The sequence below is a fragment of the Penicillium cinerascens genome, assembly GCF_028974065.1.
Source record: "Penicillium cinerascens strain IBT 15544 chromosome Unknown contig_16_segment0_segment0, whole genome shotgun sequence".
Lineage (NCBI taxonomy): Eukaryota > Fungi > Ascomycota > Eurotiomycetes > Eurotiales > Aspergillaceae > Penicillium > Penicillium cinerascens.
Window position 1 is genome coordinate 3,268,050 of NW_026695286.1, and position 14,279 is coordinate 3,282,328.

Here is a 14,279-nt window from a genome sequence, read left to right on the forward strand (position 1 = left end):
ATTCCGGAAAATGAACACTGCATTTCAGGGCCGTCTCGATGAAAACCACGGATTGAAACGCCTTGGGACTCCAACGTATCAGAAATCAATAAAAAACGCCATTAATCCACATCAACGTGATCATGTTGCAAAGCAATTCCCAGAGGAACTGCTCATTCTTTTCTTGGTGAATCGTGACAAAATCGGGGAAGCACGTCAAGAGCGGTCCGGACCAGCCTTGACGACCTTATTATGGTGTAAACATGTGTTTCAGGAAAAACAGAAAAGCAAAAAAAAACGCCGATCATGACGAGAGCTTTACATCGAGCCCAAACGGAGAAGCGCCTCTACCGCAGCCCGTTCCTGATTGTCAAAGGTGCGGGGCGCCGATTTGGCTACAGTGGGTCCGTTGCCGACACCAAACAAAGGCTGAGCGCGAGCCGCAACGTTGCTACTGCGCATAATACCACCGGTGTTGTTGAGTGAGCGCGCGCGCAGGGCATCGGCACCGATCTGCGCCCAGTCTTCTTCGTCGGTCACGTCGCCTTCGTCCCACTCGTCGTCCTGGAGGTCGTCCGGCGCCTCGGAGGAAGAGCAGTACTCGCGGTCGTCGTCGCCGTCGAGCGACATCTTATCGGCCTCGTGTTCGAGCATGTCCAGGTCCTCGTGAGCGCCGAATTCCTCAGCGGTGTACGAGAAAGCGATCGAGTCGCGCACGCTGCTCGCGTACGGATCGCGACCCCTGGCCCAACCCGAGTGGCCGTCGATCTGCAGACCGCGCTGCTGGAAGGAGCCCGTCAGGCTAGAGGGAGGCGACGACGCGTTGAATGAGTGCTCGCGCGCCGAGTCTCCGTGTCGTCGCGCATCCCATCGTCCCCAGCCGATCTTCTCGAAAACCACGTCGCCGTCCACACCTCCTGCTCCTCCGTTCCCTCGGCCCTCCAGCGCGGCCACGACGAGCCGACGCGCCTTAGCGGGTGGGATGCGCGAGAAGCCCGGCACCGAGGTCGTCAGGAAGCCCATGACGTGGCGGATAGCCAGCGGGCCCTGCTGAAGAAGGATATCAGGCAGGTGGTGCTTTGCTAGCATGGCAGGAGTGATAGCGCCGGCGCTGTCGCTGTCAAGCTCAAGCGCGTGCGCGGAGGACTGAGGCTGGTTCAGGCTGTGTGCGTCGACATCGTCCGCCAGGTCGATATCGGAGTCCAGCTGCGGCACCGTGGACAGCGGCGAGCCGGGCGACAGGATCTGACGCTGTTTGAAGGCTTGAGGCGGGAGAGTAGGCGAAATGGAGTTGGGTGGCGTCGGCAGCATGGCAGGTTGGCCAGGACGACCAGCGGGCTTGCCGGCGTTCATACGGGGCTGAGGGATATCGACAGAGGCGGTCTTGCCAGCAAGTGCCAGTGCGATGCTGGAGTTGGTTTGAGAAGCCATGATGGAAGAGTGAAGAAGTTCCCAGATGTCTGGTGCGCGCAAAGCATATGATATATGAGTCAGACGGGCGTTCCATACAATGCGACGCAGCCGCGCCACGCGATTGGGGGAGAGATCGGTGGCGACACCGGCTGCGTTCAGGGCGGCAACAAAGGACAAGTGACACTCACCTCTTTTAAAAACAAAGAGACAAAGGACGTGGAAGTGGAAGGGGAAGTGTTGGATGTGATGTGAGAGTAGGGGAGTTACGCGGTGGAGTCCACGTATAGTTGGATTGCGACGCGGCAAGGGGGAACGCGACTAGAAGACCGATCGGCGATATGTCTTGCTAGGGGTGTTTGGGGAGGAGAAAGCAGAGAGTAGATAGTCGATAGTAGAAGTAGAAGTAGAAAGAAAGTAGCAGGTCGAGGATCAAGGAATATTAAGAGGGGCAATTGTGCGACGGGGTATAAGATGGGACTATACTCAGCCTTGGAAGGGGAAAGTATGGAACTCCGCAGGCGCAGTCCAGCAGGTGCGCGTGGGCGGGTTGATTGGCGCCTCGTGGATCGCCGGGTCCTTCCGGCCTTAACTCTCGACGGTCATCATGGCTTCATCCTATACTGTCCAAGAGTAGTTGCCTACACGCCCTACGCGCTCTAACACCCCACACCCCCTTCTATACCGACTCTATGATCCCTGAAGTGATCCCCAGGGGATCCCGGTTTCCTTCCTAGCACACTAGTGAGATAGTAGTTCCGACTTCCCCTCAAAAGAACCAGAACCAGGGGCCCCGTGCTGAGAGTCCGAGATCGCTGGCCCCTCCTTATCGGCCACTCAGGACGAATGCGGGTGCTCGTGCCCTGCAACCTGCAAGCGTTGTCCGCAGGGCCCAACCCTAAGGTCGTGGACCGTAGTAGCAAGTACATTGGATGTATTCGGTACATTCATCGCATTCCCGAGCACTGATAAGCCACTCCTCCGGGCACGTGGTGCACCGACCCGATGAAAATCACTTTCCCCAACCTTCAAACTTTGCAGTCTTACGTTGATGTGACACTTTCGCACGGTTATGATGTTCACGATATGCCCCTCCGTGCCCCTCTAATGCCCCCATCGCCGGCACTCCAGCGGGTCCTCCCGTGGGAATCTGGACTCGATGCGGGCGCGCATTGACGTCACCCGTGTGTATCGGGTACGGCCACTTGGCATTCTCTTTGCGGCAATTGCTGTACACCCCCAGTGAGCACGGAGGCTGACGCGTATCTACTGCTGAGTATTCGTGACTAAGTGGTGCCTGAAAATAGTGTCTTTTTCTGCATTGACCTCTCCAGTCACTTGTGGGAATGATATGCTGCATTTTCGAACTGGTGTTTATCCCTCATTGGTTGCCCCGTGGACCGAGGCCTCCGAGGGAATGCCGTGCGATAGCAGGTTTGGTCCACTGCCTGGGATTAGTACACTATATCCGTATACCCCTCCTACTCCATCCTGGCAATGGGGGTACAATGTTTGGCCTAGATATCAACATTGGGAATTAGCATGACGCGATTATCCGAGCGATAACCCCGCTGCGGGGGGTAAGGGTTTACCTGATATCGGGTATAGAAACCCATCATGCCCCATGCCGAGGTGTTTATCTTGACTATGAGGCTTTATTACGGCGAGTGGACATTTCATCTCATCGATGCCCGAATGTGGATGACCATTCTACGTGCTTTGACTCGTGATTCCAATTGAACGGCTCCAATGCCACGAGGCCACTACAACATAGATCTACATGGAACTGGTTTTGTACTGTAGTTGGAACAGGGCACATGAGATTCCATTCCTATACATCGTCAGTGGCTGAAGTTACCTTTCCCTGATTTTCGAGCATCCAGCTTGTCCAAAGCCTCCTGCCTTCCCACTCGTTTCAGCCACACCCTCAAATCAAATGTACCTTCACTCAAGTCTGTGGGATTCCCATCAAACACGAAAACGTGCCCCGCCTGTTGTGTGGGGAACCTTCCATCCGAATAGCGGATATCGCGGGCCACCGGTGTATAATTCCGGGTTTCATAGTCGGCCAGTTTCTGCGCATCCACCACCGTCTGTACATTATACACAGCACCTTCCACCACGCTGTCTGGGGACTCCACCAGGGCCGGGTACTGACCCCACAGCTTGCTTGCAAACCCCTCCAGGTACGCGGGCCGAAGCTCCGGTTCCGTATCCAGTCCCAGGATTTCGACGAGGATGCACGGGTCCAGAAGTGAACCGTAAAAGAAGTAGGGCCCCGTTGGAGCCGGACCACGGGCTTTTGGCGTCTGTGTGAAAAAATGCTGGGAGAGAGGGGTACTCCGTAACTTCACCTCGGTGCGCCGGTATTGCGGCGGAGGTGGTGGTGGTGGGGGTGGTACAGGTATCGACTTGCTGTCTGATGTAGAAGACATCATTGGTAACATGGATTAAGGTTATGGGTATTTAAATGGTGTCCTTCTGGGTGGGTAAAGTGCTTCTAATTGAGGCTGTTGGGTTATGGCGGGGAAACGCCTGTGTCAGGTACCTGGCGCACTGTTCATCTCGTTGCCTCGTCAGCGAGCGCGATTTGACGACAAAAAATATCTGGAAAGACACTATCAAGTTGATGATGAAACCTCCAGTGCAGAAACTAGATGTAACTGTGGCCGAATGTACTTTCTTCACTCAAGAACAGTGAGAGTTATATCCAAAGGTAAGCTCAGCGACCTTGGGATAATGGCCTTGGGGGCCTCATGCATCATATTAACCGTTCACATTGCTTCGTTTTTGAAAAAGACTACTCAAGAGTCAACTTCCCTTCGACCGTAGTATATTCGCGAATCAATGTCCAGGGTCTTGCTTTCCATCATACCGGATGAATGGAATCGCTGGCTGATCGTAGGTGGAAGCTATTTTCCCGGCGCGGGGTTCACAGTAGATGGCTAAATGATCAAGTAGTGCGTTTGCCAGGCACGTCTCATAAATGAGACAAAAGACATGGAAGGCATGGTGAAGCCCGTATCTTTTGTTGAAGGGCCTCAGAATGTTCACCAGGACCCTCGGCGTTGTTGTCTTAGCGGCCACGGTGAGTGCCGTGGTGAGCCCAGCAACATTGAACTCTGACCTTTTAATACTCATTCATAATGACTTACAAGGTGAGAAAAGGGAATGTTCCCCACTATTAATGCCACAAACTAAAGCCAGACCACACAGAGAGTTCAAGTCCCTGGTCTAAATCAGGTATAATACTTCTGGATGCAATGCCCCTGCTGAAAGCCACCGAAGCCTGCCAAAGTCTCGGCGAGAGTCTGTGGGCAGATCAGTCTGGATCCCTGACCAATCAACCTGACTTGGAGTATCTCGTCTTCCAGCAAAAATTCAGTCGCAGGCAGCAGTATTGGATTGCTCCTAACCACGGTGTGCCGTCTACTATCGATGCAACTGGCAAGATCAGGCATTCCTCCCCAAGCAAGCACCTACCAGTGCTCTGCACACAAAGTGCACCCTACTCTACTGCCGATACTCAAGACACAAACTCGACATGGCAAGTCACTATCCAGTCAAACAATGAGCACATCACTGGGTAAGTCGATTCGCCATTCGTCTTGCGCCTTTGTACTAACGAGACAGATTTCGAGATCGGCTCAGCTTCCGCTTTCTTGGAATCCGATATGCTCAACCGGCAAAAAGATGGACCTATTCGCAAGTGCATGAAGGAGCAGGTAACAAAGCGTCGGCTCTAGACTACGGCTCGTCGTGCGCTCAAGGTTCAAGTGGCTCGGAAGACTGCTTCTTTCTCAACGTCTGGACACCGTATCTACCGAATCCCGAATCAAGTCGGAAACACTTGAAGCCAGTGATGTTTTGGATCCACGGTGGCGCTTTCACCAGCGGGATGGGCAGCGATCCCACATTCGATGGAGGTAACTTAGCCTCAAGAGGCGATGTAGTGGTCGTCACCATCAATTATCGTTTGGGAACACTGGGTTTCCTGGCTCTCGAGGACGGGGAGACAAATGGAAACTACGGGCTGGCAGACCAAATCTCTGCCCTGGAATGGGTTCGCCGAAACATTCAGGACTTTGGAGGAGACCCTGATCGCATTACTATCTTTGGGCAATCAGCCGGTGCTGGATCCGTGCGAGCTCTACTTGCGTCTCCTAAGTCTCGAGGGGAATTTGCTGGTGCAATAATGGAAAGCAACCTAGGAGGCCTTGCCTATGGAACGACGTACTCAAAGTACTACAGTATCTCGCAAGAAGTGGAAGTGGTAGGCAATGCAATTGTGGAGGAGGCAAATTGCACAAATGCTAGCTCACAAATCGAGTGTCTCCGCTCTCTTCCTGCGATGACTATCACTGGCCTTAGCGACACGGCACGCTATCTCGTGGTGGACGGAGAGTATCTTCAGACCTCCGAGTTGGATTTGATTAGCCCGGCATCTACCGCCCATGTCCCTTTAATGATTGGTACCATGCGGGATGATGGAGCGGCCATTATTGGATATCCTTCAGAGGGTGAAACTATTCAGACATTCATGAACGAGTCCGGCCTTCCAGCATCGATAGCCCCGAGCCAACTATTCCCAGAACCTTCAGGAGCCAACCACACACTCGACATCTTCAATACAACGGCCCGAGTCGCTACCGATGGCATGTTCCGCTGCATTGACCAGGCAACCGCATACGCCGGGATCAACAACCGGATTTTCCCAGACATATTCTTCTACGAGTTCAACCGCTCGTACCAATTGGTGAACTGGTCGCCGAATCCTCCGCTCTGCAACGCACCCATAACGCCCGACTTTCCGAACGGTGATCCGAGCCTGGAGTACTTCAAATGCCATTCCGGTGAACTGTACTATGTCTTCGGCAATATCATCCGTCAGGGCCTTCCGTTCCGAGATGAGTTTGACCTGCCATTTGAGCAGTATGTGCTCGATTCCTGGGCCAGCTTCGCTCGGACGGCCAACCCAACACCAAACTTGGAATATTTGAAGGCGAGGAATTATATCAATACAACTCGACAGGTTGAGTTGATGGGGCCATGGACACCCTTTAAATGTGGTGACTATCGGCTTCAACGATTGCAGTGGCCTTCGGCGATGGTTGACCTGGATGAGGTGGAGCAGTGTCGTGCTCTGGACTTGCCGCTTAGCTACTATGATTTCTAGCTGCAACAGACGTTGGGATCGTAGGATATGGCAATGAACTCACTGTCATAATGAGGCAGTAAATTATAGTAGAGATAATCGCCCAAGTCCATGGCTCGTCGAAAGTTCTCTCCACAGCTTCATCTCCCATCTCCGTTCCGAATTATTTCGAGGTTTCTTTATTATTCCTTGATTTACCACTTCGCTTGCCGTTATCTTTGGTGGTAAATTCGTCCTTTTTTGTACCCTGCGAAAGTGTTCAGTTTTGACTACCCAAATATTTACGAGTTGAATCGGGGGCCGAAGTTGTTCGTGATCTCCCCTCAAATCCATGCCCATGTATCTCGTCTTCAAATAGTTTACTGACTGGATTTACGCCATTTCATGCAAGTGAGTCCTTGCATCTTGAATTCCTGGCTCAAGCCAAAAACGTATCGAAGTGTGTGCACAGTGGCATATAGATCTGTATTACGTGTCACGTGACCGTCATTTCCGATCTTATCGCTTCCGAAAGGCCTAGCCGGTCCGGACTGGGCCTCTTTCGGATCAGCATTGCGGGGTCTTAGTTCCAGCATTTACCATAGAGAAAGTCCATATCCGCTTGACATGAGCCGACGGCCGAAGAGCGGCCTTCCACCCGACGGAGAGTCCGGTCTGCCCCCGACGTATTATATAGGCTAACGGGAATCCATCTAATTGTTCTCTCTCTTTTATCTCGGTTCTTGGAGAGTTCCCGTGGCTGCCGACCAAGCCCGTCAACCAACAAACCTTACCTACGCAGCAAGTTCACTGGCAACGACCCGTCTAATACCAAATCCTTTTTTTTCTGCGGAAACGCGCAAAATCTTGCGGCTGCACATACCTGGACGCACGCCTCAATTCAACTACATCAAGAAAAGAGTAGAAAAGAAGACATCATGGCAAGCAACGAGGAAGCCAGTGGTACACGCTACTCACCGGTCCTTGAGACCAGTCGCATTTTCTCCGATCTCTGCGAACAATCGGAACGCCTCAACCTGCCGTCCGAGGTTCTGGCCAACAAAGACCGGGTATCCTTTTCCACCAGCCATAATGAAATTTACTTCCCGATCCCCTTCAAAGAGACCGAGACTTTGGCAGCGCTGAAGGGTATAGAGGGCTCTGTGGCTGCTGCCATTGCGGATCTGCGTTTCGGACAGAATGCGCAGCCGCGCGGCGTGCAGGTCAGCCTGGAGGGCGCGACGGCTTTTGGATGCCAGGCCTACATAGCAAAGCTGGATGGGCTGTCAAAACTGGATCCCAACGTCAAGTCTAGATTGAAGAGTATGTGGAGTCCATATGTCGTTTCAGCGGGAGGTGCTAAAACTTTGGATAGATACGGATCTGTTGGCTGCTCAATCGAATGGATACCGACGCATGTCGGCCAACTTGTACAAGACAAAGAACCCTGGCGAGTTCTACCACATCCACGGCTCTCTGGAAGCCACGACAACGTTGAATATGATTGGCTTGGAGGGCCACCGCCCTGATTTGACGGATTACGAGGAGATCATCAAGGTCATTGAGGGTCAGGTGCAGAAGTACTCCGTTTCCGAGCTGGAAGAAATGAACAAGGAGAGACGCCAAGCTGGTGTCCCAGCACTGAAGCACGAAGAATTTATCAAAACTCCTCACGTAAGTTTATATTACCCCCACGCGATAGCAACAAATCACTCACGTATACTCTAGGGCAAACTCAATGTGCAAGAACCTCCATGGAAAGTCACTCAACTCCCAGGCAACCTGCCCCCAACCCCATTCCCATCAATCCGCAACGGCAGCAAGAAGATCCTCGAAGGTGTCAAGGTCCTTGAGATGTGCCGCATCATCGCAGGCCCCACCGTCACCCGCATCCTGGCCGAGTACGGCGCCGACGTGCTGAAGATCACCAGCCCGAACCTATCAGACGTGCCCTTCTTCCAGGTCGACGGCAACATGGGAAAACACGCCGCAGACCTCGACTTGAAGACTGAGGCCGGACGAGCTGAGTTCGAGAAGCTGCTGGCCGACGCGGACGTCATCGTGGATGGATATCGTCCTGGAGCATTGGAGAAGCTCGGATACGGCCCGCAGGCCATGGCTGCTCTGGCCGAGAAGCGCGGAAAGGGCATTGTCTACGTGAACGAGAATTGTTTCGGCTACGAGGGTGAATGGGCCGGCCGTGCTGGCTGGCAGCAGATTGCAGACTGCGTAAGTTAACCCCGACCTACAACTCCTCGAACCGAGGCGTTCCATTGCTAACATGGGAAACCAGGTAACTGGCATCGCTTGGGCCCAAGGTCAATTCATGGGCCTCTCTACCCCAGTCGTACCCCCATTCCCAATCTCCGACTACGGCACAGGCTGCATGGGCGCCATCGCCGCACTCTCTGGCCTCTACCACCGAGCCAAGACCGGTGGCTCATACCATGGCAAGGCATCGTTGATGCACTATGATCTGCTTCTCTTCGCCGTGGGTCAGTACTCCGCCGAGGTGCAGGAACAACTGCGTGCTTCACAGCCGCCCGAGTTCTTCAAGCTGCGGCACTGCGACAGCGTCGACCGGATCGGGTCGACGGTGCTCAAGGGCATGAAGGAGCGGTTCCCGCATCTGTATGCGTCTGCTGGTGAGGGGCCTGAGGGTCGTAAGCCGTTGGTGGAGAAGTGGTTCTCGCGTGCTTATAATGCGGATATTGAGGTTGTAAGCCCGGTTGCTGCTGTTGAGGGTGTGGAGAATCGGTTCGTCAGGGCCAGTCGGCCCAATGGCGCAGATCGGGCTTCCTGGGAGGATTTCAAGGTTGACGGAGAGGGCAAGGGTGATGTGAAGAAATGTTGATTGTCTTGTCAGTATGCGGAACTTTTGCATTGTACATCGTTAGCATCTTCCGGGAGGTTTGGAAACACATAGTCAACGAGTTCATGAAACACGAGCATAAACGTAGCTCAGACAGAGTCCGCCTTAAGAGTCAATTTGCCGAAGATACCTCGGCAAGCTTCATCATATCATGATCTCGATGACATCTTTGGAAGAGTCGGCATCTGCATCCGTCGGAAGCCGCGGACATGATTGTTCTCCGATTTGGAGAATCAATCGGAGACAGCACTTCAACGTCCTAATGCTGATCAAAGACACCATAGAGAAATATAGAGTATACATGAAAAGACCAGCCAAAATCAAGGACGGAGCATTGAATCAGATGCCCCCACGAATTTCCAGTTCGATAAGATCGGATGCGGCCCAAACCCATCGGACCGACGGTTCCCCTCAAATGATGAAATAGACGTTGATCGCAGATCAACAATTCTCCAATTCTTAATCTACTACTTACAACCTCTCATTCAATCATTCCTGCAGACATTTGCAAGCACACAATGTCCTACAAAATTGCCTACGACGCAGCCCGCGCGCCACCCCACGGCACCGCCATCGTCGAGTTTATGGAGGATTTCTACCGCACCAGCGACACCGAGTCCCTGCACGAGAAATACGTCCAGAGCTTCACCGATGATGCGACGCTGATCATGGGGCCTAAGGAGGCTAAGGGTTCCAGTGGTATGTTCTGCTTTTCAAATATGTGCTAGGCATAGCTCGTCTACCCGCTGCTATCTTCACCGTGCTAGAACTCTCCCGACATGATGCTTATGACTTATGCAGAGATCCTCCCCCTCCGCCACGGCCTCTGGGCACACGTCGCATCGCGGAAACACTCTCCGCAGCGCATCTTTTTCAGCGGCGACAACGAGATCATGCTCTACGGCGGCGTTAATTACCGGCTCAAGGCGGATCCGGAGAGGGATGTTTATGTGCCTTGGGCTGGCCGGGCGGTGTTTGCGCCGGCGAAGGAGGGGGAAGCTGTGAAGATGGAGTTCTATCAGGTCTATCTGGTACGTATTCTTTTTAACTTTGGGGTCTGAGTTGGGTGGATGAGAGGGTTGTGCTAACTTGATGTAGGATCCTTCGGCGCAGTCGGGTAAGAAATAAACGTGAGATCTAGGTATATATGTAGGTCAATGAAGGTCAACTGGTTGGGTGTACATAGACTTGAATGCATACAAAATGACCGCCGTGAGGTTACATTCCGCGACTTGACACAGAGCTGATTCGCTCAATTGCAATGAGTCACCGCTAACGAACTCGAAGTCCTTCTATAAATTCACATGAATCAGCCAAAATATACAAAAAAAGTCCCTCTTGTTTGTTGGTAGTGGAAGTTCTCGCTTATTAAAAATAAAGTATTGAAATTCTCATGCCATAATGTCCTCTCTATCTGATCCGACCTTTTCTACTTACGATCAACACAAAGCTCAGCGATATGCCGAGTCTCGTCTATCCTACTCAGCCCGACTTTACAACACCATCATCGACTACCATATCAAGTCCCACGGCCAGACGATCACCTTAGTGGATGTCGGCTGTGGGCCGGGCAATGCTACTCGTGATTTGGCTAGACGGTTCGATCATGCTGTCGGTCTAGATCCGAGCGTGGAAATGATCAACAGGGCCATTCAGCTCGGTGGCCGTACAAAGAGTGACCGGCAGCTAAGATATGTGGTGTCTACTGCTGATGAAATATCACATGGCATCACGGAGGCATTGCCGGTCGTCAAGGATTTTGGAGGCGTGGATTTGTTGACCGCGGCGATGGCAGTGAGTGTTGACCAGCACGTACCACTTCCTGATTGAATGGTGCTTTACTGAACTCTTCTGACGAGATTGAAAGGCTCATTGGTTCGACATGCCTAAGTTCTGGGCGGAAGCTTCCCGGGTAATGAGGTCTGGAGGAACCGTGGCCTTGTGGACTTGTTCATCATTATATTGTCGTAAATACACCCCAAGTATATTCTATCCGAGTCGGAAGCCAACTGACATTCAAATTCAGACCCGTCAACTGTCAATGCAGATGCCGTCCAAAGAGCTCTTTTTGAACTCGAGCGCGAGATCCTATCACCATACGAGCTACCCCCAAATCGGCTGTCTCGAGACCTGTATGAAAATTTAACACTTCCCTGGGACCTGCACGAAGATTTGGCCTGCAATTTTCCCGTTTCGGAGTTCCAGCGCTTCGAGTGGGATCGAGATGGCATTCTCACGGATGGCGACCAATTCTTCAACTTCTCCAATGAGACGACCCTGGATGAACTGGAAAAGGGGCTAGGGACAGCGAGCATGGTTACTCGATGGAGGGAGGCTCATCTAGACCTAGCGGAAACAGAAAATGACTGCGTCAAACAGACCATGGCGAAAGTTCGCTCGGCATTGGGAGTGGGAGGTACGGAGAATCCGATGATAACGGTTGGAAGTGCAACTGTGATCTTGCTTTTCAAACGAAAATGAGTAGAATACGATGGTTTGATAGAGATACATGCATGGCGTTATACATGGCTGGTGTTACCGTTGTAGCATCAAAATGATCGACATCTCTCGAGGTCATCAGGGTATACAAACAACCTTGAAAACATTTCTACACGACCCTCATCCAAAGTCTACGAGCCTCGCTGTTGCTCAGCTATAAACTACAACAGAGTGAACGGTTTTAACGTGTTTAGTCAGACATGCTCTTTATTTCCAGGAGACCGCGAGAGAAAACAGGAACAAAGACGCCGTGGGGTTGGTCGGGTCAAAGAGGAGATCAAAATGTTAAGGAAATAAGAAACATCCCCCGGATTCCAGCAAACCCAGACTCAGAACAAGGGGAAAGCTGGGATGCCTGTCTCGTCCTCTTTCTCTCGCTCTTGATCTCGGGAATGCCTCTCATGCACACTTCCGCGTCTCTCCGCTAGCCCCGTCTGGTCGTCAGGATAAAGGGAAAAATAATAAGATGAACAAACGTAAAAAATCGCCGGGACCGAGCTCCGATTTTTTTTTTAGGTATCAATCATTCCACTTGCCCAGCATCTCTCGAAACCGAGCAAACCAAAACGACCTTCGAATTTTGCCCTAGGCGATACATTTACTCGTCATCCGACTCCTCCTCCTCGTCGACGGTGGTCTTGGCGATACGGTCCAAGTCACGCTGGCCGCTCTGGGTAATACGGCGGCCACCCTTGTCCTCATCGGTCTCGAGGACACCGATCTTCTCAAGGGCCTGCATGGCCTTGCGGTCGACGGAGCCGGAGGCGTCAACGTGGTGGGCGGGGCGGGCACCACGGTTCTTGGTCGAACCGTGGACCTTGCGGAGGCGGCCAACACCGACGGTCTTGCGCATGTAAACGTGGCGGGCGACGGCGGCAGCGCGGACGTAGAACCTTGAAAAAAAATGTCAACTTTGCTTGAAAACCGAGATTCAAATTTCAAGGCGTTCGTACCAGTCCTGGTCCTGGGGAGGGAGCTCGTTGGAGGCGGAGGTCTTGACGGTGTCGACCCAGCCGGGGATGGGGAGCTTGCCCTGACGCTTCAGGAAAGCAGAGTAGGCAGCAATGAACTTCTGCGCCTGTAGAAAAGAAGAAGATCTTGTTAGCGTTGTGGTTCGAGAAGAAATTGCAAGGTCCGGTAGTGCGCAAATTTGCAGATTGTGTCGGGTTCGTTTCTGAGGCAGTTCCATCATTCGTCGCAGAGCAGCGTTCTGGTAATATGGCATTTGAATTCAGTGCTTCATCACAGGGCCCCGAATGACAGACAAATGTCCATCAAATTCGGACCAAGCAGATCACACATGCTCCCCTCGTCAATCCTCCCAGAGACCAGTATCACTCTTGCAACCCGAATTCCCAGAGCGTGTCACTGCTCCACTGCCAGGAGCACTGCAGAAGTGTATCTGCTGATGCAAAGCCCAGAAACGAACCCATTCACGATATCCACATGAAGCCACACACCGCGACCAGGCGGCCTGGCTCAGCCGGCGAGAATCGAAGGACACTTACGTCCACATCGCGAACGGTAACACCACCCATATTGGCGACTGAGGGCTCGAAGAGGGCGTAGGGGATGAGAGAGTCGGAAGTCGGAGTGGAGGGTCGAAGTCGAAGTCCAAAATTTCGAGACACACAAACTCGCCCCGTTTGGTTGCGTTGGGCCTGTGTGTGGTTCGCTTAGCCTGTTCGGGTTAGCCGTACCCTAAGGGTGCCTGAGGCATGATCACGTGAGAAACACTGGCTGTGGTTAGTGGCCTGACATTTTAGGGTATTAAGGCACCAAGGCATAAATCTCCCTTTTCTCACACCGTAGTTCTCTCCTATGGTAATTTCCCAGGGCTTTCTATATGTTTTTAATATTCTGGCTTCCTCCGAAACTCTTGACTCTTCATCAGGCGCACATTAACCTAGCAAAATGGTAAAAGTGGTAGAATGAGCTGAACAGACCGAGAGAATTGAATCACATTCTGATTACTTCAAGCGGATAATAATGAAGCAGCTCAAAATAACAATGCAAATTGAGATATCTATGGGTATTTATACCTTCCTTGATATGAAGATTGGTTATTCTCGAGCTTGTGTCAAACATTTTAATTAGATCAAAGTACCCCGAAACAATCACTTGCTATATTTTCCAATTTTCCTTTCGTGACCGAAGCCAAATCAGTCTTAAGAACCCATGGATCTGAACAAATGAGAGGGACTCGGGCAAAGATAACCAAAGAGGAGGGCTATATGACAAAAGTTTCAACCTTGCAAGTTAAAAAGATCATTCCAAGTTTCATATGAGGACGACAGTCCTGGTAACATTCGTGATAATTCAGGATCCTATTAACACATATCTATCGCTGAAAGTAAAATCAAGTATTCGTTTCTCATGACCCGA

At 52.0% G+C, this 14,279-nt stretch overlaps 7 protein-coding genes across 7 annotated transcripts; 4 read left to right on the forward strand and 3 right to left on the reverse strand.

Annotated features, from left to right (window-relative positions):
• Positions 1-297: 297 nt before the first annotated feature.
• N7498_001223 (uncharacterized protein) lies at positions 298-1,410 on the reverse strand (the record flags this gene model as incomplete). The annotated part of the gene is made up of 1 exon (XM_058448286.1): positions 298-1,410. The coding sequence occupies one exon, from the start codon at positions 1,408-1,410 to the stop codon at positions 298-300; it is 1,113 nt and encodes a 370-aa protein (XP_058313697.1).
• A 1,820-nt stretch (positions 1,411-3,230) lies between these two features.
• Positions 3,231-3,824, reverse strand: N7498_001224 (gamma-glutamylcyclotransferase family protein; the record flags this gene model as incomplete). The annotated part of the gene is made up of 1 exon (XM_058448287.1): positions 3,231-3,824. The coding sequence occupies one exon, from the start codon at positions 3,822-3,824 to the stop codon at positions 3,231-3,233; it is 594 nt and encodes a 197-aa protein (XP_058313698.1).
• Positions 3,825-4,652: 828 nt separating this feature from the next.
• Positions 4,653-6,565, forward strand: N7498_001225 (putative carboxylesterase; the record flags this gene model as incomplete). Its single annotated transcript, XM_058448288.1, has 2 exons — positions 4,653-4,975; positions 5,023-6,565. The coding sequence occupies 2 exons, from the start codon at positions 4,653-4,655 to the stop codon at positions 6,563-6,565; spliced, it is 1,866 nt and encodes a 621-aa protein (XP_058313699.1).
• An 896-nt stretch (positions 6,566-7,461) lies between these two features.
• N7498_001226 (CAIB/BAIF family enzyme) lies at positions 7,462-9,377 on the forward strand (the record flags this gene model as incomplete). Its single annotated transcript, XM_058448289.1, has 4 exons — positions 7,462-7,846; positions 7,899-8,197; positions 8,252-8,752; positions 8,817-9,377. The coding sequence occupies 4 exons, from the start codon at positions 7,462-7,464 to the stop codon at positions 9,375-9,377; spliced, it is 1,746 nt and encodes a 581-aa protein (XP_058313700.1).
• Positions 9,378-9,913: 536 nt separating this feature from the next.
• N7498_001227 (uncharacterized protein) lies at positions 9,914-10,523 on the forward strand (the record flags this gene model as incomplete). The annotated part of the gene is made up of 3 exons (XM_058448290.1): positions 9,914-10,094; positions 10,197-10,426; positions 10,494-10,523. The coding sequence occupies 3 exons, from the start codon at positions 9,914-9,916 to the stop codon at positions 10,521-10,523; spliced, it is 441 nt and encodes a 146-aa protein (XP_058313701.1).
• A 273-nt stretch (positions 10,524-10,796) lies between these two features.
• On the forward strand, positions 10,797-11,225 carry N7498_001228 (uncharacterized protein; the record flags this gene model as incomplete). The annotated part of the gene is made up of 1 exon (XM_058448291.1): positions 10,797-11,225. One exon carries the CDS (start codon positions 10,797-10,799, stop codon positions 11,223-11,225), a length of 429 nt encoding a protein of 142 aa, XP_058313702.1.
• A 1,267-nt stretch (positions 11,226-12,492) lies between these two features.
• Positions 12,493-13,432, reverse strand: N7498_001229 (40S ribosomal protein eS19; the record flags this gene model as incomplete). The annotated part of the gene is made up of 3 exons (XM_058448292.1): positions 12,493-12,787; positions 12,848-12,972; positions 13,403-13,432. The coding sequence occupies 3 exons, from the start codon at positions 13,430-13,432 to the stop codon at positions 12,493-12,495; spliced, it is 450 nt and encodes a 149-aa protein (XP_058313703.1).
• Between the last annotated feature and the right edge of the window lie 847 nt (positions 13,433-14,279).